At 38.1% G+C, this 27,582-nt stretch overlaps 2 protein-coding genes across 2 annotated transcripts in view; one reads left to right on the top strand and one right to left on the bottom strand.

Moving 5' to 3' along the window:
- The window catches only part of LOC100015564 (olfactory receptor 51F2-like), a 171,396-nt gene that overhangs the window by 116,242 nt on the left and 27,572 nt on the right, over positions 1-27,582 (bottom strand). Inside the window, exon 2 of the mRNA XM_001364159.4 lies at positions 7,672-7,776. The gene's annotated coding sequence lies outside the window, so the exon portion shown is untranslated. The remainder of the gene's footprint in view (positions 1-7,671; positions 7,777-27,582) is intronic.
- Positions 10,499-24,686, top strand: LOC100018892 (olfactory receptor 51G2-like). Its single transcript, XM_007491106.2, has 3 exons — positions 10,499-10,549; positions 11,197-11,285; positions 21,932-24,686. Exon 3 carries the CDS (start codon positions 22,379-22,381, stop codon positions 23,486-23,488), a length of 1,110 nt encoding a protein of 369 aa, XP_007491168.1. The 5' UTR covers positions 10,499-10,549; positions 11,197-11,285; positions 21,932-22,378; the 3' UTR covers positions 23,489-24,686.

Genomic DNA, 27,582 nt, shown 5'->3' with positions numbered 1-27,582 from the left:
CTTGGCAAGCAAAATTAGAATCAGAGGAATTTTTGTGGTCATCTAGCCCAACCTCTCATTTTTCATAGGTCATTAGGTTTAGTATCTCGATGCTTTAACTTTAGAAATCCATCTTTAGATCTAACATGACTCTTCGTTTATGTAATTTAGAAGAATTCTCTTTTTCCTTCTTCACATATGGAGATAAAAACAGCACCCTACTCATTAAATTCTATTAGAAACCATAATTCATTTTCCTTTAAAGGGTTGAATAACCCCAAAGTCATCACATTGATTCTCTATGATCTTTGTCTAAGACATTCCAAACTCATGAGGATCATTGCTACAGGGAAAGGGAATTCCTTAACCCCATCATGGTTCTGAATAAGTTTGAAAGAGCTCTGCATTCCCTGAGAATACATTCTATATGAGCTGACAATAAAAGCTTTTTGATTGGTGGGGAGGTGACATGATAACAATGATGACTGATGATGACAATGAAGATAGCAACTCACACAGACATAGCTCTTTAAAGTTATAGACTTTTCTTACAAAAACCCAATGATGTAGGATTATCTATTTTCTCTATTTAATACATGGGTAACTAAGACTCAAAAATATTACATGGTCATAGAAGGAAAAGAGCTAGAAGGAACTTCAGAGCTCATCAAGATCAATCTAATCCTAAATTAGAATCGCCTTTACAATGCCCCTAAAAAAAAAAAAAGAGGAGAGACGTTTTCTATCCCGTTAGTTACGAGGAATTCACTATCTTACAAGTTAACCTCTTTCCAATTCTGGATGGTTCTGATTGTTATGAAGATTTTGTTTTAATACATCAAGCAAGAATCCTGTCTGCCTTTCTGTAACTTCTACCCATTGCATTTAGTTTTGACCAGTAGAGTTAAGCATAATTCATTTTAATTCAACAAGCATTTATCAAGTGTCTAATATTTATGAGGCATATCATCAGGTGCTGGATATAGAACAAGGATAATACTGACACAGAATTTGGGCTGAAAAAGAACTCAGAGTCATGTAGACCAACCTGCTCAAAGGAAATTGGAACCCAAAGAAGTTTAACTTGCCCAGGTTCACTCGGGCAAGTAGGGACAGAGCCAGGATTTGACTCAAGATGATTTGATTCAAAATCTATAACAAACAAACAAAACTATACTTCTTTCCACTGAACTATGCATGCTTAACTTAAAGGCAAAATGAATCACAAAAGAAAAGTAATTCTTGCCCACAAGAAGTTTATGTTCTAGAAACAAGTCTGATTTCTTTTCCATGAACCCTCCCTCAAATAGTTGAAGATCATTACTCCCCCCACCCCAGTGGCAGGAGTTCCCATATAGATCACAGGATAATAAATTCAGAGCTAGAAGATTTTGCTATTGTTTTTCAGTCATTTCAGTGATGTCCAACCTTCATAGCAAATATACTGGGAAGTTTGAACTTTGCCATTTCTTCCTCCAACTCACTTTACAGATAAGAAATTGAGTCAAACAGGATCACATATCTAATCTATGAGTTAAAATTTGAACTCAGGAAGACGAATAATCCTCCTGACTCCAGGGCAGACCCAGAACTCTGTCCACTGGGTTACCTAGAAGCCCTAGAAGGGACCTTGGAAACCATTATTTGCAACCCAATCATTTTACAAATAATAAAAAGGCATTCAAAGGCTAAATGACTTGTCCAGGATCACACAGGTAGAAAGTGAGTGTCAGATTGGTACCTGCATCTTCCTGTTTACAAGGTCAAACCAATATCTTCCCTAGAAGGTCATGAAACCAAGGAATTTTAGAAGCACTAACAGTATTTCTAGAGTTCTTTAGGATTCTTCCTCTGGAATCACAAAGCATATAATATATGATGTCATTTGAATCTCACAACTACCTTAGGAAAAGGAAGTACAAGCATGATTATTCATCCTTGTTTTAGAGGACAGAGATCTGAAATTTAAATAATAATTTGCTCATGACCTGTATTTAAAAAAGATTAATTCTTTCAGTATTGAGAGGGGAAAGAGAGGAGAACCCCCTTCTCAAAGTGGGGTACAGGGGAGACAGTTGATGTTTAGGGTTGACTCAGAGAGAGGAGAGGGGATTTGAAGATTTTCCCCCTTCTGCCTTCCCTCCTTAGCTAAAGCTGCTCTCCCCAATTTGCTCTTATCACTCTTGTTCCCCCTCTACTACTTGAGACAAAAGGGTCTCTCCTTGATCTGTTCACTCACACTCAGCTTGGGGAATAGATAACTTTTAATGTCAACTCAATCAGGTAATACAAAAGGAAGAATGGGCAGGGAAGAATGGGAAAAGGAAAGTGGGGGAAAGGGGGTTCCTGTTTCTATCTAAACCATTTTCCTCCCTCCTCGAGTTTGGGGTAACTCAGGCCTTGGCAGCCTGAGCCCCCTGAGAGAAAGTCAGGCTGATTCACCCCTAGGCAACAGGAGCTGAGGTAAACTCTGCTCAGATTTCTCTTTAGAAAGTCCCATCAATTGGGAAGTGTTGGGGGGAAAGATTTCCAGTCACCAGCAAGAAAAGTGAGTAAGTCTTTTCCCAACTTCTCTCTTTGGCTCCTCAAGACTGAGAGAGAGGAACAACTCTACCAGCCAGAGTCTTCTCCTCAATATTCCAAAACCCTGGGGTCCCCTCCCCCATCAAGGTGATCAATTTCACACACTCTTCAGCCTGGCAATTTTTCTCTAGTGCCACCCTCTGTCACAAATCCTTCATTTCCTGTTGTTCGCATGGTGCCACCCTGGCCCATGCCAGTTACTTACCTTCTATGTCTATTCTAATCTATGTTACTTATTGTTCCCATCTAACCTCCCCCCTCCCAAAATAATAAAATCTTATTCTAATCTGTCTATTTGCTAACCTAAGCTCCTATTTTATGCTAAGACTGAGTTGTGGGAAGAGGGTTAGGATTATATACCAACAAAATTTTACAATATAACAGTTTCTTAATACAAAGGTCATTCCTATTGCAATCAATATAAAATTTAAATCGTAAGTAAAATTGAACTATCGTATGCCTTATGTAATACTAATTCCAATGTAACAATTCACAACAATTATATGTATATTACCTCTCACGTTATAACATTCCCTTTTCCACTACAAACTACTCTGTCCCTTTCTATTAATGGTTAGTCTTTTAACTCTCTCCTTTTTATATATATTAGTCAATTAGATCATTATTATGCCATATCTGTATCTATATATACACCCATGTCTGCACACATTTACATATGGCACATGTTATTTAAATACATATATACATACATATATATGCATGTATATATATATACATATATATATATATGTCCTCTGGTACTAGAGATTTATTTACAGATATACAATTTATGGATTGTCCTTATTTATGGCACAGCCTCGAATGTCAGTGTGAAATTTGTTTGTGTTCTAGATATGTCGTGGTGGATGCATATTTATTTCAATGTATATGTGAATGTGCTTCCCTATGTGTGAAGTTAAGGTGATTGGCAAAATTAATCTTATATGATCCATTTTCCTGAAGTTCATTCCCCATAATGTCTTTGATTCAAAGTTCTTTCCAGTTATCCATGTGTCTTCCATATTTTGGTATTGCTCGAAGTTTATCACTGGTCTGTGGTGCCTTCTCCTTTATAGGATACATACTTGCCTATCATCTCACTTTGAAAGATGATCACAGGTATCTGGAACTACAGGATCAATCAAGTGTGTAAGATTAATGTGTGTGTGCATGTAAAAGTGAATGTTAATGTCTGTGAGTGAAACTTTATACAGGATGTTTGTGCCATCCTCATAAGTGCAAGTGAGATTTTTTTTAACGAATGTAGGTATCTTTCTTAATGTGTGATTATAAGGCAATTATTCTATTACTTTGTGGTTGGTTGTAGAGGCTAATGATACTTTAGTCTAGGCTTGAGATTGAAATTTGTATACATGTTTACTAATTCTAAGGGATTCTAAATCCACCCAAATAAACTCCCAGGTTCCACAAGGAACCACTTCTCTTGTGTTTCACAGGCTACACTAATCCTCCCTGATCTAACTAACCCAAATTTATACTATCTGTCTTGGGCATTATTCTATTTTGGTTTCATTGTCTCTCTTTAGTATATTTCTTCTTCTGCAATTTTGTTGGATTCATGGCCTCTATGTTTATTTATCAAGGGTTGTTTTGGGGGCATCTGTGTTTGAATGGATTCCTGGGCTTCCATTAAGTTGTCTTTTGGAATGTTATCATGGGCATAGTGGTGTTTAATATGAGATGTGTGAAACCAAGAATCTTTTCCAATTACTTTAATCAATGTAGGAGTGGTGAGAACTACATTGTATGGACCAATCCATCTGGCTCTGTGGGTTTGTCTGTGAAATGTCTTAATTGTAGCCAGGTTCTTAACTGCTTCTAATTCTTTCTGCCTTAATATTTCAGAGGTCTCTTGGACCTTTTTCTTTAGATCAATCTTTTCTCTTTCTTGATATACTTCTTTATCATGAAGATAGGTGTCAGTGTCCCTAAGTTCATTAAGTGAGATGGTGTCAAACTTAGGGCAATAGTTCCTGAAGAAATCCCTCAAGAGCTTATCACAGCCCTTGAAAAATTGTCTCCTCACATGTGCCTCTGATTCTTTTGAATCAGGATCAAAGCCTAACATTCTCTCAGTTTTTTCAATAAGGCAATCGATACATGTGCTTGGGTGTTCATTTTTTTCTTGGGATATTCTGTCAAATTTTCCCCATGCATTGGGTATTTCTGACAATTGCTTCATTCCATGCAATAGATCCTAATGGCATTTTCTTAGATAAGCCATTGATCTTGGATTAGAAAAATTCAGATACTCAAAATCTTCTGGTCAGCTCATGAGTGAGGAATCTTTTCTAGTTTGCTCAATAAAGTTTTTTTTATGTTCTTGAGGCATAAAAAAAAGTTCAGATAAAAGAATTTCTACATCCTCAAAATCTGATTCAAGAGGCAAAATGCTCTCTAGTTCTTTAATTATGAGATGAGACTAATAAAAATTTAGGCATACATTTACCTAAAGACTCTAAGTCATGGGTGGTGGATGGCTTATGAACTTTTGCATGTAAGATGCCAGTGATCAGTGACCTTAGCTATATCACGCAAAGGCATAATCTTTTGAGCCTTTGATGCATTTGCAAGATGGTTAGCAGATGCATTAATTTGTGCATTATTGTTTTGTACCTGTATGTTATTAGCAATGTCATTTCCCCCTTCTGCCCCTAATGATGTCCCAGTATTAGTATTAGTAACTACATCGTCCTTATTAGTCTGTCTTGTCATGTCCCCAGTCTCCTCGTCGGTTCCCTTCCCCATGCCTTGTTTTTTCTGTAATCCTGGCACATCTCAGTTATAATAGGGATCTGACCAAGCAATTCCTCTAATTTATTATCGATGACTAAAGAATGTACAGTTTTCTTTTGGAAGATCAGGTTGGCATCAGCTTTAATATTCTTTAAGATGTTAGTCACTGCCATGAACACAACATAGACTTGGGGTATGATTTGCCAGAGGTAATTTACATCTAGAAAATCCCTTGGTAAATGTGTCCATCCCATAGTCATATTGCTTAATGTCCCCAGAACATTGTCTATCATCCCTGCCACTGTATTATAAATGATACAGTAGCCCCAATAAATGGCAATTGTTCCTAAAACGGCAGACCACAATATCAGTTGTAATATGTTTGCCATTAGATCTTTTCTAGACTCTAACTGACAGGAGTTAACAGTTAGAAAATGGTTGTTATCCTCATACTTTTTTTTTTTGCTTCTAGCTAGATAGGATCCAAGATGGCTAGATCCTATCACTGACCGCCCTAGTACAGCCTCCCTTTTACAATGGATTCTCTTCCTCAGTTTTTTAACTTACTAGAGTGGCAATTGGTAACTTACCTGTTCTCCACCCCACAAGGAATCAAGATGTTTTTGATCCTGTGTGGAAACTGCTAGGTAGAGTCAGTGACAAGGTCGACTAGCCTCAGGAGTTGTAATTGACAATAAACTCACAACTGACAGTTGATGACAGTTGGTGACAGTTAGTCACTAAAGCCTTTTTTTAAATAAATGGGGTTCTTTTAAATCTGGGGTGCCATCTGTATTTAAAAATGGAGGTAAATTTGTACCCCAAGGGGTTCAGTCTTTCAGTATTGAGAAGAGGGAAAAGTGGAGACCCCCCTCCTCAAAGCAGGGTTCAGGGAAGACAACTGACGTTTAGGGTTAGCTCAGGGAGAGGAGACAGGGTTTGAAGATTTTCCCCCTTCTGCCTTCCCTCCTTAGCTAAAGTTGCTCTCCCCAATTCACTCTTGTTCCCCCTCCACTACTTGAGACAAAAGGGTCTCCCCTTGATCTGTTCACTCACACTCAGCTTGGGGAATAGATAACTTTTAATGTCAACTCAATCAGGTAATACAAAAGGAATAATGGGCAGGGAAGAATAGGAAAGGAATGTGGGGGGAAAGGGTCCCTGTTTCTATCTAAACCATTTTTCTCCCTCCTCGAGTTTGGGGTAACTCAGGCCTTGGCAGCTTGAGTCCCCTGAGAGAAAGTCAGGCTGATTCACCCCTGGGCAACAGGAGCTGAGGTAAAGTCTGCTCAAGTATCTCTTCAGAAGTCCTTTCAATTGGGAAGTGTTGGGGGAAAAGATTTCCAGTCACCAGCAGGAAAAGTGGGTTACCCTCAGGAGAAAGTCTTTTCCCAACTTTTCTCTTTGGCTCAGAGTCTTCTCCTCAAGATTCCAAAACCCTGGGGTGTCTCCCCCCGTCGAGGTGATCAATTTCACACACTCTTCAGCCTGGCAATTTTTCTCTAGTGCTCATGACCACAGTTTTAGATCTAGAAAAGATCTCAGAAACTATGTAGTCCAACCCACTTGTTTTATAGTTCAGGGGGCTGAAGCCCTAGGAGGTCAGTTAATTTGCCCAAGGTCAAACAGATAGATTTAGATGCAGAATTTGTGACTCCAGAGCTAGTGATCATTCCTCTGTTAGAACTCTTCTAACAGTTCTGATACACTCATGAACATGACAATTTTTTAAATGGTGTGTGATTTCCAGGTGATTGATAGGAAGCAAACATAGGGACATAAGGTATTAGAAAATAAAGATCTTTGACCACATGGTTTCTAATCTATCATCTAGCCTTCAATAATATAATTCTTCTCAGATTCCCCAAATTCATGAAATATTTTCCTACCTCTATGATTTTCTCATGACACTCTCTTTCCTTATCTATATGCCCCATTATTGCTACCTCTGCTTTTGAAATCTCCCCTATCCTCCAAGATCCAAGCCACCTTCATCATGAAGACTACTTTGATCTTCTTCCAAGTATTGGGAATAGTATTGATTAAGATTTGGAATAGGCCAATAGAAGTCAATCATATATTCTCTCTCTGTGGCTCTCTCTGTCTCTCTCTCCCCCTCTGTCTCTCTCTTTTTCTTTCTGTCTCTGACTCTCTGTCTGTCTGTCTGTCTCTCTCATAGAACTAGTCCCCTGTGCTTAAAAAAGAGTCAGAAGCAACTTGTCTTCAGCAACAACAGCTTACACTTATCCCAGTTGTGTCCTTCCTACACCCACTCATCAATAAAAGTTTTCAGTGTCCCATCCCCTCTAGAGAAGGTCCCATGGCTGTCTGTTAACAACACACTAGACTCACAGCATAATCCAGGAAAATTCTGAATGAGGGTGGCTTCCTCTTGCAGCAGAGCTTCTATTCTTCACCAGCCAAGTTCAAATTCATTTAATAGATCTTCCAAAATACCTAAAAGGAGATAAATAACTTTTCTTAAAAGACATTCCCTGCTCTCATGGAATTTACACATTACCAGAGGAGAGAAAACATCTACTCAGTAAACTCTGGGAATATTTGAGGAGAGAAAAAAATTTCAGCTTGGAGGAAGGTATGTTGGTTAATGAGGAGGGGGACTGTTCAGAAAAGACTATAGGAACCTTTGATGGAGCCTTGATGAAAGAGAAAGATGATGAATGGCAGAGGTGAAGGGGAGTGTATTTCAAACACTGGAGAGGACACGTAGAAATACTCAGTTGCTATCCATGTATTGTTGAGTTCAGAGAACAGTTAATATTCCAGTCTACCTGAGATTTAGATTACTAGAAGAGGAATCATGGGAATGAAGGCTGGCTACCCAGCTCATGGAAGGGATTGTATTGGAGATGACTGGGAGGTTCCGATGTGTGTGTGTGTGTGTGTGTTTACATGTGTACTTAAGATGTTCAAGGAGCATGCTAGACTTGGTGATACAAAAGTAAAAATAATAGAAGTCTCATTAATCTAGTAGGGAAATACAGTATGTTTTGTGTTGCATAAATACTAATACCCACAGAGAAGTTATCAAAGCAAAGAAGAGATGAGACAATGCACTAGGAGGATTTGAGGAAAGGGAACCATCTAAGGAGGTCAGTCAACAAGCATTTATTAATGCTTTGCAGATATTTCTTCTGTCTTATAACAGACTTGGAAGGTAGGTGTTATTATTATCCCCATTTTACACTTGAGAAAATTGAGGGAGACAAGTGAAGGAGCTTATCCAGGATCACAGTTAGAAATGTTAAATGTCAGATTTGAATCTAGGTTTTCCTGACCCCAGGCCCAACACCATACATCTGGTCACCTAACTACATGGAGGCATATGATTTAGAGATGGAGGGTCAAATGAAAGAAACAGCAAGAAGGACAATGTCAGTAAATCATAAAGTATCTGAAAAGGAATAGAGTATAAGAAGAGTAGAAAATAGGAAAAGTCTAAGTTATTAATGTCAAAGAAGGCACTTGAATTGATATGAAGTAAAATAATGGTTGGTTTTCATTGATAGAAAAGGGGTTACAAAGACCATGTGGTGCTATTAATATCCTTCAGTATCTATTTTACAGAATTTGAGAGATCAAAAAGACTGCAATGGATTAGCTAGTTCAGCCTAATCCTGTTTATTTTGATTCTTTGATTTCTCACCCTCCACAATTTAAATAATTCAGTTCTAAATTCTCTTCTCCTCTCAGTTCTCATGCTCCTTTATCCTATCATTTCTCATGCCTTGCCAAGCCCCTACCATGTACTGCTACTGCTTCTTCTCCTTGTTAATTTTTGAATGGATTTAAGATGCTCACAGGCAATGATAGCAACTCTATCTCCTATTAGGGTGGGTTATCCAATCTCAGGGGTGTATGGGGTTCTTAGGGAGGGGTAGTATTTCTGGTATGGAGGGCTTGTCATGCCCTCTTAGGGCAGCTCTACAACCTCTGACCCTCACCTGACACCCAGCTCTCACTTGTGGCTCCCAGTAGCTGCTAGCATGCAGCAGCAGCCACACCCCGGGCAACAGCTTCGACAGGCTGGCTAAACCTTGTGAGGGTAGCCATCAGGTTGTCAACCCCTGGTGAACTAAGGCTTTGCTCACCCAGCATGTGAAGACTGCTTCAGCCGAACAGATGGAAGAAACCAATAAGAAGGTTCAATGGGTGAGATGGCGACGCAGCAAAGCACTGTGGAGTGCTTAGGGCGTGTTGGAGCATAAAGGACAACACGGCCATCCAAAGCAGCTGAGGAAGTCTCCAGGTGTAACGACTTTTCGTGCCACTGGACCCAGGCTTCCAATGCCGAGAGAGTAGAACTGTCTCTGTGCAACGACTTTTCCATTTAAATCTCCTTCACACACAAGTGTCTTTGTGCACACTTATCTATACACCATAGATGAAAACGCACAGACAATCATCATCCTCGGTTACCGAGAGACTACTACTATCCAATCTCAGATGTGCCCTCAGCAAAATAAAACAATCCCTTTATGTCTGCCTGATTGATTCTCTATCCCACTAACCTCAATAGGTGTTGCAAATCTTTTGTTTCCTGTAGCCTCCTATACCATTTATCTGCCTACCCTCACAGCTAAAGAATTTACCTCATACCTTACAGAGAAAATAGATACTCTTAGAAGTAAGGTCCCTCTTCCTGTCATCTCAAAGTCCTTTGATATCAATTACCATTCTCTTCTCTGTTGTCCCAGTCTGCAATTAAGAGATACCCTTCTCACCAAAGCCTTTCCTTCTAAGTGGACCTTTGAGTTCATTCCTTGCTAGGTTTTAAAAAGATTGCCTCTTTTCTTTGGCTCTAGTTGAAGAATCCATCCAGAAGTAGTGGCTTTTGATTCTACTCAGACCTCATATATTTCTTTTCTTTGCTTCCTTCCCCACCCCATCATTGATCCTGGCTAGATCATCAGATAGCAGTTCTCTAGTTGAAGTTATTATTCCTGACATCTGCCTTGCTACCCAAACCTTTATCCATTCCTGGAGCTCCAGTTTCACAAATATCACTAGAGTCTTGGCTCAGTATATCATTTTTTACATGTTGGCCATATGGTTCCTGTCCTGTACAGGATTCCCAAGTGGCTGATTGACTGCAGTTGGACTCGGTCCTAAACCAGGGCTAGAATATAAATACTCCCTTCTGAGAGGCTTGTGTCCTGCCCTTCCCTCCATTTCGCTACTAGAAACAGGCTGCAGACAGCAAGAACGGGTGAGTGACTGAATGGGACAGCTGGGGTAGAGGGGACCTGGGAGAGAAATTAATTGGGAGTATCCCATAAAGGAAGGGTGGAAATGGAGACACCAATGGAGGAGGTGAGACTAGATGGAAAGATTTGATGGCAACTAGTATAGGGACAGAGAAGGAGAGGACCTATATAAAGAAGGATCCAGAAGGGGGATCTGGTGATGAATATAAGACTTGACCACTTCAGAATAGGACTGAGGTGAGCAGAAAAGGGAGAGAAGGGAATGATGATGTCCCTGAAAACAAGGAGATTTCTTTGTTTTTTATAAGCACTGCAAGTTCCAAATCATGTCCAGAGAGTGAAAGTAGAGAGATTAGCATGAAATAGTAGAAGTCTTTTCATCCCCATTTACTCCACTGTCCACCCCTAGAGCAGAAAAATGGTGAAATGGGGGGAAAATTTAGATCTGCTTTTTCCTCTACCTGTATGTACTCTTTCTCTTATCCCCTTCATTTCAATATCCCCTTCATTCAACATCCTCAATGAATCCTTAGGCTACTTCCTGCTATTTGTCCGAAAGGAGGAATAATCAAATGTGTTTTCAAGATAGGAAAGCGGGAGAAGTCAACAATTCAACTAAAGGAATGAATTTCTAAAAATATGTTTTCAGGCCTTATGGTGGAGTTTTCTGGCCCTGCCCACTGGAATATTGACAGATCTCTAACAATACTGAACTGCTAGCCTTTATTCCATGTTTGGGTAAGTTTGGTTTTTACACAGTAGAGTATAAAGAAGTGTTTTGGTGCTATGGAAAGAAACACTGGCTTGGGAGTCCCAGGACCTGGGTTCAGATCCTTCCTCTCATATATATATATATATATATATATATATATATATATATATATATATATGTTACCTGTGTTGTCTTATATAAGTTACTGAGCCTCTCTTTACCTCAGTTTTCTCTACTGTGAAGAGGAGTTGAATTAGATGTTACATCTGTGGTCCATTAGATCTAAATCTAGAGTTCTCTGAAGCTGGAAGATGCTGACAATGAGTAGAAATAACACTAGAATGAAGGGTCACGTAACTAAGAATAGCAGCTTAAGGCTTGTTATAAAAGAAAAAGATCCTAACTATTTATTCAACAATCATTTATTATATGCCTATGACATATAGAACGTAGGAGATGCAAAGTTAAGAATTTTGCCCCTTCCCCTAAGGGAGTTTGTAGTCTAGTAGAGGAAGGTGTACTCATTTCATCTAGTAGAGGAACACACACAAAAGTAGATATGTACAGTAAAAAGTTGTCTTTTTCATGATAAATGCATTCTGGAAGAACGAAATTACTTCAACGGGAAACAAGTGAACTGACAGGAAAAGATTAAAAAGCAGTGATATTTCCTTTGGATTTTTAAGGATAGATAAGTAGATATTTAAGGAGCAAAAGCGGGTAAGAAAGACATTCCAGAAAACATGCATGACACAAGCAGAGGGATGGAGACAGGAAAATATATGAGAATAATAGTAAAGTTTAATCAGAATATAGTCCTTATGAAAGGGAAGAATATGAGATAAGGTTGTGAAGGTACAATATTACACAACTAGGAAGACTTGAAAAAGATTCTTGGTCAGGAACAGATTAGATTTAATGGCCTTTGAAGTTCTTTCTAGTTCTTATCTTTTGTAATTCTGTGAATGGGTTTGGTTATTGATGAGATATGAAAAGGGAAGAAGTCAAGAATAATACCAAAGAGTCTAATTTAAGAAATTGGGTGGAGCCACAAATAAAACTAGTGAAATAAGTTGGGGAAATAGGTTTAGGGAAAAGATAAATAACCTCAGTTTGGGACAAACTAGTATATTAATTTATTGTGCAAACCTGGTCATGCTTATAAATCTCAACCTCTTTATTTACAATGTAGAGAAAGGGATGGTTGGCTATTTTCTTTTATAAGGAGGGCAAAGGATGCTAGAGTCCTGAGATGTGTGAGTCTTTATTCTTCTAGGGGAAAAAGATATTGCAAAGTTGTTGGAAATATAAATTCCCTGGACAGGGAATTTTTTTGAAAGAAAAATCAAGGCTGGACATTAGGAAAAAAGTACTTTTTGTTAGGATCAGAATAGGAGAAATGAAGCTAAAAAACATATTTCCCTGTTGATCTTTAAAAAAAAATAGGTAGATAACCCAACCTGTCTGAAATGGTCTAGAGTACTCTGACCCAGAAACAAGTGACTAAAGAAGAGTCCTCTAAGAAATCAACAACTTACAAAAAAAAAAATCTCAGTTTTGGTATATATATTTGGCAACTGGGATGAAACTCCCTTATTCCTTTGGGTTCAAACTTTACATATTTGAAGCATCTAGACTTTTGTAACCCTGATTTCTCTTGATTCTCCTCCTACCTGTCAGAATACTCTTTCTCTTTTTTGCTGGTTTTCTCACCCAGGCCATGCAAACTAACTTTGGTTGTACCCCAAGACTCAGTTCTGGGCCTTCTTCTCTTCCACCTCCATACTATCTCATTTAGTGAAGTCATAAACTTCCATTGATGCAATTATCATCACTATCCAAATAATTTTCTTATCTATCTAGCCCAATTCTCTCTAACTTTGCCCCAATGGGTATTACCAACTGCCCTTTATTTATCAAAAACTAGATGTCCCATATGCATCTCAAATAGCATATTCAAAGCAGAATTTATTTTCATTTTCATCTTGCCTAAAACCTGCTATTCCTCCCAAATTTTCTATTATTGTTGAAGACACTGCTATTTTCCCAGTCATCTGGACTCACAAATCAGAATCATCTTTAAATGCTCACTCTCATTCAACCAGTCTTTGCCAAGCCTTGTCATTTCCAATTCCAGAACATTTCTTCTCCACTTAAATAGCCACCACTCTAATCCAGGCCTTTATAATTTCTTGTCTGAAATATTGTCAAAGCCCCCTAATTGTTCGCCCTGCCATAAGTTTATTCCAATTCCTAGTTATTTTCCACTTGACTCCTAAAGTAATTTTCTTAAAGCATTGGCCTGATCTCATTACCTATTTTCAATAAATTGCAGTGATTTCTTGTCACCTCAATAATCAGACATAAATACAGATCTACTTAGTTTTTTAAAACTCTTCACAACCTGTCTCCTTCCTACATTTTCCCTCTTCACAACTATTTTCTAGCCATATTGGACAATACAACATTCTAGATCTGTGTGTTTGGACTGGTTATGCTCAATTCCTGGAATATTCTCCCTCTTCATCTTTGTTTATTAAAACTCCTAGCTTTCTTCAAGACTCAGGTCATAGCCTGTCTTTGAAAGGAAGCATTTCCCATTCTTCACTCTCACATCTGTTTCTCATACCCCTGCCTCCAAGAGCTAATTGTGCCTTTTCCTCTGAGTGCTTTCTAACTATTCAGCATCTACTTTGTATATATCAAGTGATTTACAAAGTTCTTCCTCTTTATAATGTGAGTTCCTTGAGATCAATGACTCTTTTTGCCTCCTTTATATCCCAGTGCTTGTTATGGCACCAGGAGTCTAGAAAGCCTTAGTAAATGCTTATTGACTAACTCTCAGTATTCCAAGTTTAACAAAGTTTGTGACCACCACAATTTCTATTCTTGTCATAATAGGTATGAGTGATATAGATAGGAAAAAAATTATAAAGGTGGAACAGCTTCCATATATTGAAGCATTTATATACAAATTCCCCCAAATTCTCACTTTAATAATGAGGAAAATGGAAGTAATGTAGTACATCCAGGGAAATCCCATTGAGATATTTCAGCATACTAAAAAATAATAGCATTACTGTCACAATTTTGAAATCCACATGAAAGGAATCTTGCCTACTTCACTTTTAATCCACAAAAATCATCCCTTTCCCGGCTTTCCAAAATAATATGGAGAACAGAAGGAATGGATCATCTTCCTATTTCTTCCTTGTTTTTCATCTTATCTGTAAATAGTTAAATTAAGGAGTAGAAAGAATCTTGGAGAATTTTCCTTTCCTACCTCAACAACAACCAAATCTAACTTTCTTAAAGTAACTTGAAATTAGACACTTCTCTCACCAACCTTCACTAGCCTAGGTCGATTCATATGAAAAAAGATTCAAGATTATCAACTCATTCATTCAATCCTTTTATATAAAAAAGAATGTATAAAACAGTGAGCTAAATTTGTAGATCTTTCCCTAGGAGACAGGAAGTTACTATTTCTGGCCCAGAAGGTCAAATCCTGGGAGTTCCCTCCACCTCCCCACCCACCCCTGCAAACTTTTCTGGTGAGATTTACAGTTCCTTGCCATTTTTTCAAGATTTTAAATGATTAGAAGGCTTTCTCCCCCCCCCCCCATCTGTCTCAATCCCACTTTAATATTTGGTGCCTTTTCTGTACTGTTCAGTATTATCTAATAGTGTCAACAACCTCTTGTAGCTCCCTACTTTTAGCTTCTGCTTCAAGCAAATTCTCAAACAACTAACAGAGTCAAGGCAACAAGCATTTTATAAAGTACTTACTATGTGCCAGGTGCTGCCCAAGTGACAGGATTCAAACAAACAAATAAAAACAGTTCCTGCTCTCAACGACCTCATGATTTAATGGTGGGGTGGGGGGAGGCTGCAAATAATTATGGAAAATACACTGTTCCATGAAGAAGATATCTCATTTTTTTGTTCTAGTCATTTTCTCTGGCTATCTCCCATACTTAGAATATTCTCTCTCCTTTGCTCTGACTACTTACTTCCATGGCTTCCTTTAATCTTAGCTAAAAGTTCACCTTTCTACAGAAGCCTTCCCTAACCCTTTCATTTCTAAACCTTTCTCTCTTTTAATTACTTCCTATTTGTCTTGCATATAGAATTTTTATACATGTGTGTTTATGTTGTCTTTTCCATTAGACTGTAAACTGCTTGAAGGCAAGTACAGTTTTTGCTGCTTTTTGTATCCCTTGTGGTTGGCATAGTACTTGGAGCATAGTTTCACTTGATAAACATATATTGATTTATTGAGATAATCTTGGAGCAAAAGCAATAGATTTAAAGGCAATCAGGAAACATGACTTGAAGGTGAAATTACAGCTTATACTCAAAGAGTGTCAAGGACACCTCAACAACATGGTTGAGGAGGGAGACAATTTCAAGCATGGGTAACAGCCAATGAAAAAATCTGATGAGGAAATGTTCTATGTAAAGAGTAGCAGGGAGGACAGTTTCACTGAATCACAGACTATTGGAGGGGTTTAAGGTGTAAGAAGGCTGGAAAAGTAGGAAGGCACCAGGTGATAAAGGACTTTAAAAGAAATATGATTTTTTATTTGATTCACTAAGTCCCAGGAAACCACAAAACTTATTTATTTATTTATTTGTTATATAATTTCTTTACATTTCAGACATGCTTTAGAAGGATCAGTTTAACAGTTTATTGGTAGATGGACTGGAATAGAGAGGCAAGAGACTCAACCAGTTCTTCACATAGAACATTAGTCAGGATATGAAGTGATAACAGCCTGCACTGGGGTCAGAGGAGAGAAAGAGGACATATATGAGAAAAATTATAAGATGTGCATTTTAGAACGTGACAAAGAATTAGATCTGATGAATAAAACAGATTGGTTGGATAGGTAAAAGAGCAGTAGAAAACAGTAACACAAAAACATAGAAAAGAGTATCAAAGAATAGCAATGAATAGTGTCTAAGGCTAGAGAGAAATCAAGAAAGATGAGAAATTCAGATATAGCCATCAGATTTGAGAATTTAGAAAAAAGTTTTTTTGATTGAATGAGGAAAATGGAAATCACATTATAGAAATTGAAGAAGAGCATGAGACAAAAGGAAGTGAAGGAATTTGTTTTAGATTACCTCAATAGTTTAGGAACAAGAGTGAGGAAAAATACAGGATGAAAGTGAGCAGAGATGGTTTGGTCAAATGAGGTTTTTTTGACAATGGGGAGACATGTATATTTCTAAACAATAGGGAAGACCATTAAGAGACAAAGAGAGATTTACAGTTCATAAGAAAGGAGGAATGGTAGAGGAAGTTTTACTCTGGAAAAGATGAGGTAGAATAGGACACTTTTGCATATAGAGAACTTTGAACCTTGTCAAGGAGAAGGCTCACCTCTTTATTTCAGAAAGGAATGAATGAAAGGGCACACATTGGGAGTGATATGAGCTCTACATTTGAATGTTGTGAAATGAGGAAGAAAATAGAAAATGGAGCCCTCAGTAAATGGCTTCATTTTCTTTTCAGTGAAATTAGAGGAAATTTTCTCAATTGAGAAGGTGATGGGAGCCAGAGGAGTTTTGAAAAGGGAAGAAATTAGGAATGTGTTGAATTGCTTATTTTAGTGAACTCCCAGTTGAGATTACACAAGATAAATCTGTAATGAATCCAGTCAATGCAGTTTCATGATTTTCTCCTCATCTGTTCAGCAGTACATGAATAGGAGTGAAGACAGAAGATGATGGGAATAATTCAAGGCTGAGGTTTGGCCAGGTAAACAGAGGTAAAAGGATTGGAGGACAAAAAATTTGAGAGAACAGTGCAGAGTTGAACTGGTTCATGAATGGTAGCAGATTTTAGCTAGTGCAGAGTTGAGGTACAATCTAATCCCCATTCCACCAAAGCTCTATATTATAGCCCCAAACTCCTGCAGATTCCTAGCTATCAACAGAAAGCAGTCTCTGCATCCCTTCTTTTCTTCCTTTCTTTCTTCTTCCCTCTCCGTCCCTCACTTCCTCTTTTTCTCTCTCTTTTTTCCCTTTAGATTAGAAGATAAGATAAGTAAGATAAGAAACAGGCAAAGTGAACTGGTTTGCCCAGGGTTAAACATCTAGTAAGAGAGGCCAGCTTTGAATTTATGAAGATGAGTCTCCTGATTCCAAATCCAGTGCTATATTCACTGTAGGACCTAGTTTCCCCCCCAAAAAAAATTGTCCCAACCTGAATCAAATGAAATGGGTATATTTATGTATGAAATATAACAGATAATAAGGATTGTACATGAAACGTAAGCTCTATTATAATAAACAGCTTTCTTTTTCTGTAAAAAAAATTAAGTATATAATTTTTGAGACTTGCAGTTCTATTTTTCCTTCTAGCTTTTGTTCTCTTCTGTATGTTTAAACAAAGCTTCAATGACTTTCTTTTCTTCTTTCCTTTGCTAATAAAAGCATAAGTTGTTACTTATTTTCTAGCTAATAAAATTAATTTTTTACTACATTGTGGCTCGTGTTGCCATGGTATTCTCTAACACTCTAGATTCTATGATTTCCAGAACAGCTTTCTTTTTTGGTTATTAGGTGAAATATATATATATATATATATATATATATATATATATATCCATTCCCTTCTCTGACCCATTAATTCTTCTCTTTTGACAAAAAGTTTTAAAATAAGTAAAAAACATTTAAAAAGATCAATCAACACATTGATAGCATCTGCCAGTAAAAGCAATATTCAACACCCCTGGTCCTTCACATCTGCAATAATGGGAACTCTTCCCTGGGACCAAGCTTGTTCATTAAAATAGCATAGTATTCTATTTATTTTCTTTTTTTCTTCTTTCTATAAAGCTGCAAGACTTATTTGTGTATAGAAATATATGTAAATATATGTGTAATATATGCATTTATATGCCATGTGTACACACACACATACATATATACATATATTTTATTCACCCTATTTAGTCAAGATATTTTTTTTATAGTTCTAAGGGAAAAGCTAGACTTCAGCTTCTCTAACTGGTGTCATAGCCAAGTTCTTCACTGAGCTAAGTAACATACAAAGCAATGTTGTTTCCAAGCCTTCAGATTGAAAAGAAAAATAAATAAAGTAACATAGAATTGGAAAACAGAGAGGAGCACAAGATTGATTTAGATGTAGTACATACAGCCTAGAAACAAGTAATGCATTTAAAAATATGGTTAGAGAAAATCAGGCAAGAGCAAAGATCATCAGATAATTTTTCATAGTCCTTTAGAATATCCTTGTCTAGACTACCTATAACCCTTTGCAAATTATAGAGACTACTTACTCTTCAGGGAGAGATTTAAACACAGCAAACGTGCCCTTCTGAATAATGTTCTTTGAGAAAAGAGTTCTCTTTGGAGAAGCATAGTGACAAAGTCTAAGAGCTGAATGGCACTGAAAACAGCATCCAAACAGACCCCAAGAACCCCTTTTACAACCTCCCTAATAAATGCTCATGCAACACAAAATTAAAGACTACCAGTAATGGGGAACACACCATCTTACAAGATGGGGGAGATCACAGAGATTTGATCTGTGTTCAGAAAGACTTTTTGGAGAAGAGGACTTCATGGAAGCTTTTGTAGTTGAGACAGCCCAGAGGACTTTGTCTCCAGTTGTTCTGGCCCTGAAGGGTCATGAGAGCCAAACAGGTATTTATTTCTATGAGGGAACATTTCCCCACTGAAACAGTGTCTCTGGGGAGGAAGGACAGTAAAAATCCAGGCCTGAATGTTAGCCATGTTTATATTGGCTGAATGATCTCAGAGCACCAGGTTAGACTTTAGTTCTCACTGTGACTCAGATAGGCTGCTAGGAAGGCCAGCCCCTATCCACAGCAGGGGAGCAGCTAAGCCAGAACAGTTACCGGGAGAAGGGAAGGCAAGAAGGAGAATTCTCATGTACAGGGAGTCCGAAGGCCTCTTAATTGCAAAAGAAAATATTTCCACATGATATATATTCATAGCAAGGCCACCTTAAAAGGGCATAGCCTGATAGAGTAAAAATAGTGAGCTTAGATTTGAGAGAGACTTGAATTTCAATCTCAAACTGGCCATTTAATGACTATGTGGCTCTAGGCAAGGTTTTTTTACCTCTCTAAGGCTCATTTTCCCCTTTGATAAAATAGGATTATATTTAAAGTTATTGTGAAAAAATGTATACATGTAACTATTACCCATACAATGCCCTCACATCTGCCTTCTGGGAACAGAGGATGATCATCATAATTTAATGAGAAACACTTGTGCAGAAATGCTGTTTATCCCCCAATCTCCCTTACTTGCAATTTACCATCTTCCTTTTTCTGGGATGAAACAAATCCCATGCCCTTCAAAGGGCATGAAAACTGTGGCATACTTTTGGAGATGATTTTTCCTTACTCCCACGTGTTCTTAAGATTCATGATTTCCTTCCTTGCCATATAGGGGAACTAACACAAATTTCATGCCTAACTCTATGGCAGATTAGCAATAAGTGACTCGGGATTTTTTTAGTCTTCATCGTTAATCCCTGACGTATTTGAAACTGATGACCACCTTCTCCTGCTAGATTCTGTCTTCCCTCTGAGCTTTTATGGTACTACTCTAAGTTTTCCTTTTAATCATAATTCCATTTCAACTTCTGTGAATGGAACATCATTCATGTCCTGCTCCTTAACTGTGTACTCTAGAGATCTGTCCTTTTGTAGTATGTTACTAAACATTTACATAGCATCCACTATGTGACAGATACTGTTTTAAGTGCTAGAGATACTAGGAGAAGCAAAAGGATGTCCTTGTCCTTGAGCATCTTTCAATCTAAAAAGGAAATGATATATGATGTACATATAAAAGATAAATTGGAAATAATAGAATGAAGGCACTAGAATTAAAGGTAAATAGGAAAGGCGTATATACATTTATTTGCACACACACACATATATATATATATATATATAAATACACATGTGATATTTCTGACCAGTAATTTTTGCGCAAAATCGTAGATTCATTCAAAACTTGAGCCATTTAGTGTTTCATATTGTACCTTTCAAAGCTGGCTGCTTGGCAGAAAGATAAAACTTTATGACTACAAGCTCTTCCTTGTCTTAACCTCTGATCTGGGGGCTTCAGTAGATTGTCCCTGGAGGACAAATTTATTAACTACATATATTTGCTGATTAGTGGTAAAGTGATAACCTATAAATCTGTAAATTTTAAAAAAGATGATTCAGAGCTGGTGTGGGCTGCTATAACTACTATAGCACTTCATATCTCACCCAAAATAACTATCAAATATATGCCAACTTGAGCCATCTAAATCTTAAAAGTCATCTAGAATAATGATAGCTAGCATTGCATAATGTTTTAAGATTTGCAAAGCACATTACAAATATTATCTCATTTAATCTTTAAAAACAACTGAGAGGAAAGAATCATTATTAGACTCATTTTATATTTGAGAAAACTGAAGCAGAATAGTTTAAATGACTACCCAAGGTCACAAAGCTAGTAAGTGCCTAAGGCTTTATTTGAACCCAGATCTTACTTGATTTTAGGTCCAGCCCTGTATACTTCAAGCCATCTCAATCTAAACATGGTGGTGTCAACCTAATCCCATTCACAAAGAGCAAAAATCCTACCTAAACTTTTTTCTTTGTGACTTCTTTAAAAACAAAAAATCATTTAACACTATTGCCATTTTTTTGCCTTCTTTGACTTCAGACAGCACTTCAGCTGTCTGAGTAATTCATTTACATACTATAAAGAAACTCTTCCAGAGAGGAAAGGAAGTCCTTAAAGCTAACCACTGGAACAGGTTTCTGGATGTTTTACCAGATTTTGCTACTAATTCCCACATCAGAATTCATAGAGGGTTGCCATTCTCTTCCTAATTCCTTATTTTTAACATCCTTAACAAATGGTAAACCATTTTCTGACTCATCCAGGATAGTCAATAGAAGATGGGGAGAGATACAGGGAACTTTGAAAAGGAAATGTGGCATATTATAGAGACTAATGGTTACAAAATTTGAAGAACAAGTTAAAATCCCATTTCTGAGAATTACTCGGAAGCACTAAACTAAGAGCCTCAAAGATTAGTCAGAATAGTGACAAGAATGAAGAGAGATCTGCTGCCTCGGAAAGGAACCATTCTCAAGCTCAAGAAGAAAGATTTTTAAAAATACAATCAAAACTTGCATTTATACAGTGTGTTAAGGTTTGCAAAGCATTTTACAAATATTATCTCATTTTGCCCTCAAAGCAACTCTAACCCTGGGAAGTAGGTGTGATCTCTGTTTTTCAGACAACAAAACCAAATGTTGAACAATTTGTCTAGTCTCACAGCTAGTAAGTCTCTAAAGCAGGTTCTGAACTCTGGCCTTCTTGACTTCATATCTAGCGAACCATTCACTAGACCATCTAGTTGCCTTCTTGTCAATAATGCTATGGAAGAAATTCCTATTTAATTATGGTTTGAACTAGACTATGAACTCCTTAAGAGCAGGAACTATCTTTTGACTTCTTTGTATCCCTATTAGCATCTGGCATATATTAGGTGTTTAATAAATGATTATTGACTGAATGACAAATAGTGTCTAGATGCCCTATTCTATATGAATAAGCAACCAAGTTGATCAAATGCTACTTCTCTTTTCTCTAGGTGTCATCCTTTTCCAGTAGAGCAAGGTCATCGTAGCATATGAAGAAAACTTCCTGACTCTCTTGACATCCAGGTGTTACCTCTTCACTGTGTATCTCTTCATTGGCCCAACTTTCAAATTTGACTTTGATATCAATACAGTACCTGGAACAACCAGCACTACCTGGATCAACTCTGATATCAGAAGCTAGAAGGTTCCCTATCGTTAAGCACTAGATAGAGTGACATGGCTTAGTTTTACATTTGAATATTCCTCAACTGGTCACGGGACTGACAACTATATGTAGAATTTATTCTAAGATTCCCCCACGACCAGATCCTAGATAGATATTCTTTTCTACACACAGAGATACATACACACACACAAAACACACACTTAGCTGGCTTAAACTTTGGACCTCTCTCACCTACTCTGCATGGAGTACTGCCATCCCCAGCCACTAGGTCATGACATCCAACCACACAACTTCCCAATTGCCAGCCTTTCTCCTGCTTGGGATACCCTGGAGAGAAGATATCCACAAGTGGCTCTCTATTCCTTTCTTCTTCCTCTACCTTGCAGCTGCTCTAGGCAATGGTGCCATACTTGTGGCAGTGGCCCGGAATCCATCACTCCGTGAACCCATGCATTGTTTCCTCTCCATGCTTGCTGTCACTGACCTGGCATTATCAGGCACCACACTACCTACCACATTAGGCTTGTTGTGGTTTGGTATCAGTCAGGTGGCCTTTGATGTTTGCTTGGCCCAAATGTTTTTCATCCATGTTGCCTCAGTGGCAGAGTCATCAGTGCTGCTAGCCATGGCAGTAGACCGATGGGCTGCCATTGCCTGTCCACTGCGGTATTCTGCTCTCTTGACTCACCGAGTGGTTGCAAAGGTAGGACTGGCTGTGTTGGTCCGTTCAGCCCTCACTTTGCTACCCTTGCCATTCTTGCTACTCAGGTTGACTTATAATGAGCAACGGAGGCTTACCCACTCTTTCTGCTTCCATCCAGATATCATGAAGCTGGCACGTAATGAAACTGAAGTCAACGTTCATTATGGTCTCTTTGTTATCTTGTCTACAGCTGGTATTGACTCAATCCTCATTATTCTCTCCTATATGCCTATAGCAAAGGTGATTCTGGGCTTAGGGTCATGGGAAGAGAGGGTGAGAGCAGCAAGGACCTGTGTGAGCCATGTGGCTGCTGTCCTAGTGTTTTTTGTGCCCATGATTGGACTTTCAGTCATGCATCGTTTTGGGAGTCATGGTCCACTGCCTCTGGCTTTGGTGGCCTACACCTACCTCCTGGTGCCACCTGCTCTCAACCCTGTCATCTATAGTATCAAGTTTCAATGCATCTGGAAGACTCTGCTCAGGCTCTGCTTCTACCAGCCTAGAGCCCCAAGGTGGGCAGCATCTCCACCTCCCACCCATGCTGGACATAAATCTCTCCCAATTGCATGCTCCAAGAGATACTCTGTTCAGATAATTCAAATGGAGTCCTCACAATTGGAGAATTCCCAGTCTGATGAAAGAGGCATCAGACTAGTCTTTGGGGATGATCAAGTATGATGGAGGCATATATGACATAGAATGAAGAATAACAAAAAAGAAAAAATGCAATTAATTCCAACACTAAAGAAAGTGGTCTCAAGCTATCAAAACAAATACTAGGGATTTGGTAGGTGATAATAAAAGAGGAATGAGTGGAGTATCTAGAGTTAGATTTGCTCAATAAAGCTGGAAAGGTTTGCTACAGTAGATAAATTTAAAAACAAAAATGAGAAGAGTATAGTAGTAAGGATGCCAGATATGGAATCAGAAGTAGTGGTTGTCATTTTTAAGATTATGTGTAATCACTTAACCTCTTAGGTCTCCAGTTTCTTTATCTGTTAAGTGGGAATTAATTAAATCTAACCTGCACATTTTTAAAGGCTGCTCCAAAGAACAAGTAAGATAATGTATGTGAAAACACTGAAAACTGTAGAGCATTAGGAAAACATGAGAAGTTATGGAAACCGAGCCTTAAAGAGAAGACCAGTTGTTTGCCTATGATTTCTTTCTACATCAGGATTGCTGATGGGAAGTCCCTGGACGCTGCTAATCCTTATAGCTTACCCACAAGCATCAAGAAGTTCAATGTTCCTGTCCCTTTGGTCCAAATTTCAAAGCTCTATTATATTCTGAGATCTATCTACACTTCAACCTCTGCCAGTATTGCCTCTACTTCTAACCTCTGCCCTCGTACTGGCTCTTCCTTCCACACACCTGAGCTAGCCTAAGATTTTACAGAGTTTATTACAGCAGAAGACTTCCATAAAATAATATCTAACACACAAGAAATTACAGTCTATACGTTATCTGGCCTGTGAGATCACAACCTGGCATGAAACCTACAAGTTCTAAGCTATTACCAGTAGAATTTAAATTTCTTGAAGCCAAAGAATACACTGGTTTGTCTTATCTACAGGACAATGAAAATGGAGAGCTGAGACGAAAGCCATTGTGGCCCAAAATGGTGGACAAACTGGTGAGAAAGTTGCCCTCCAAGTTTTGCTCCCAGTCTCATCCTGTTCTCAGTATGAGAAGAAGAGACACAGGGAGAGATCTGGACTTCTTTCTCTCTGGTCTGTTAGTCAAAAGTAGCCATTGCTTCCATTTTGCTGTTGTTGTCATTGGTATTGTTTGCTTTTTAACTTCCTGACTATACTTCTTTGCACTCACCTCTTTTCATGAGTTCAAAAAGAGAAAAGTTGGAAAACTGCCTAAATTCTTCTCTGGTGTGATTCATGATGATAGTAGAATGGGATTGGGGCGGAGGTTTTTGCCCCATTGAAGAGATGTGAGCTATTGTTCCTTTGTAGTGAGCTTGAGGAGTAGAGAGGTGGATACAAGGCATTTATTTGGATTCTCATAAGAAGAGTAGATTTTACTTATCCCTTTAAACCACATGGTCTAGACCAGGGTTCATGGCCTCCATAAATAGATTTCATGGGAATTATTAACTTCTCCCCCCAAAATATTTTTGAAAACTGTATTTTAAAATTATTAGTTTCTTTTATCAGTTTGTGTATTTTATTTCAGGAATTTAGAATATTATTTTGAGAAATGGTCTCTAGGTTTCATTAGATTCTCAAAGGAACATATGACACAAACTTGGTAAAGAACCCCTACCTAAGACTAACACAAGCTCTGAAGGAAATATTAAACCTCAGACAGGAAGAGAAGTGGAAAACAAGCCTGCATACTACTCAAAGAACTACTCTTAGTTTGGAAGGATTTCTAGAATCTAAGCCTAGTTCTCCATCAGACCTCTCCATTAAGGTAATACCCGTATTACTATTAACTGGGACCATTATTTGTTCTACTTGTGAGAGTTCAGGAAAATATTATACATAGAATTCTTTACTCTTATTATATTTGGGAAGTCTTTACCTACCTTACCCAAGTTGCCTGGGAGACCCTTATCCTTCTTAATCTTATAACAGGATTGCTTATAGGGAATTCATATTATCAAAAGCAAGCCCACCCAAGTAATACAATATTCCCATACTGGGTTGAACCCAGAAAGAAGATTCTTAACTACCAGTTGATCACAACTCTAGGAAAATTTCCTTCTCAGCAAGGCTCCCTTGGAACAAAAGGTATAGATTAATATGAATATCTTTCATAGATCTATACTGAAAGTTTCTAGAGAAATTCCATTTAGCAAGGGTCTCTCTCAGACTAGAAGCCCTGAAGATAATGCCCCCTTTGATTGTGGTTAAGTCAAGGCTTTGAGGATAGGAATTATGTGTCTTCTATTTCTTAACTCCCTCATATTCTGGAAGAGAGCAGGAGTTAGGGAGAGGAAGCGAACAGGAGGACCAGGATAGACTATTTCCATGGTGAATTCATTAATTGGTTATTTCAGGAATAAATTCTTTTTTTCTGGCATCCACAGGGCTGGGAACAAGTGACCATATAGGTGATAAAATATGAAATGTACAGGAAAAGTCCTCTGGCTCCCATGTTTCTTTGCCTGACAATCAATGATGTCTGAAATCTCTCTCTTTAAATCTTTACTTCCATGGGTTAATAGCTTTGTCCTCTTTAGTTACAAAGTGAATCTCTTGGAGAGGGCCCACCCACAAAAGGCTTTAAAAGTTCCCCACCCTATTCTTTCAAAGAATTGAGGAGTTAAACATTTAAATAAATAAATAAAAAATAAACACAAAAATAAAAACAAAATCAAACAAAAATACTCTGGAACTCTGCAAGAGAATGTGACCCTGGGGAGGGGGGGGGAGTTTAGGGCCATTGTAGATAAGCATTGCCAACATTAAAGTTTGTTAGAATATGGCCATTGCCATCTATGATAATATTCTGTTTGGTTTCCCTTCATTAAGGCTGTCTCTGCTACAATCTATCCTTCATACAACTGCTCAAGTGATTTTCATAAAATGTGTATGTGATCATCTGTCTTTGTCTCTGTCTCTATCTTTGTCTTTCTCTTTCCTTTCTCTCTCTCTCTCTCTCTCTCTCTCTCTCTCTCTCTCTCTCTCTCTCTCTCTTTCACACACATACACACACACACACACACACACACACTGCAACTCTGTTTCTCACCTCAGGCTGCACATGCCTGAAATGCATTCTCTTCTTCCCTTTGTCTTTGTCTTTGTTTTCTTTTTAGAATCACTTCATTGCAGTGCAGCTAGATAGATGTCTCAGTGGACTGAAAGCCAGGCCTAGAGATGGGAGGTCCTGGGTTCAAATGTGATCTCAGATTCTTCCCAGCTGTGTGACCCTGGGCAAGTCACTTAGCCCCCATTGCCTAGCCCTTATTACTCTTATGATTTGGAACCAATACACAATATTGATTCTAAGATGGAAGGTAAAGTTTTTTAAAAGAAGAATCGGGTCAGTGGTTACATTTATGAATCCTTTTATTGTCCACCCAGATGCTAGGATTCTCCCTTCTAAACCTAAAATTCGTAGTATTGTGATTTACATTCTTTATATTCTCATATATGTGTATGTTGTCTCCTCCCATAAAATGTAACCTCTGAGGGTAATAATTGTTTCAATTTTCTCTGTATGCCCAGGGTTTAGTACAGTGCCTAGCACACAGTAAATGATTACAAATTCTGCTTGCTTTATTCAGCCATGGGAAACTTCAAACTTCTCTAAGGTACTATATTGGGATGAATCAGAAACTACTGGAAAGCATAATGTAGATAGTAGTAAGGCTGATCACATAGCAATATGATTAATAAAATGGATAAAAAATTATAGTCAAAGATTCTATCTATATGTTCCCTTCTATTTTTTTTCCTCTTCCCTTCTCTCTCCCCTATGCTAATATTCCACTCTTTCTTCCTCTTTTCCTCTCCCTTGGTTTATTTTCCTTCCTAATATTCCTTTTCCACTTTCTTCCCCAGCTCTCACTAAAGTCATTGTCTGCAATCATTCCCCTCAGAGAACTCACCATTCTCATCACACTCAGGCTGCACCTGACTAATCTACATTAAGGGTGCCATTAGGACACTCAGAGACTCCCAAGCCAGAATGTTCTAATCTCAAGGGGCGGAGAAGCTTCAGTTAGAATTCTCTCTGCAAAGATATAAGGGATGAGCAGAACTAACCCTTAGCTGAAAACAAGACGGGGTGAGACTAGGCTGGTC

The sequence above is a fragment of the Monodelphis domestica genome, chromosome 4 (assembly GCF_027887165.1).
Source record: "Monodelphis domestica isolate mMonDom1 chromosome 4, mMonDom1.pri, whole genome shotgun sequence".
Lineage (NCBI taxonomy): Eukaryota > Metazoa > Chordata > Mammalia > Didelphimorphia > Didelphidae > Monodelphis > Monodelphis domestica.
Note: the sequence above shows the minus strand (reverse complement) of the source record. Positions and strands in the feature narration are given on the sequence as shown.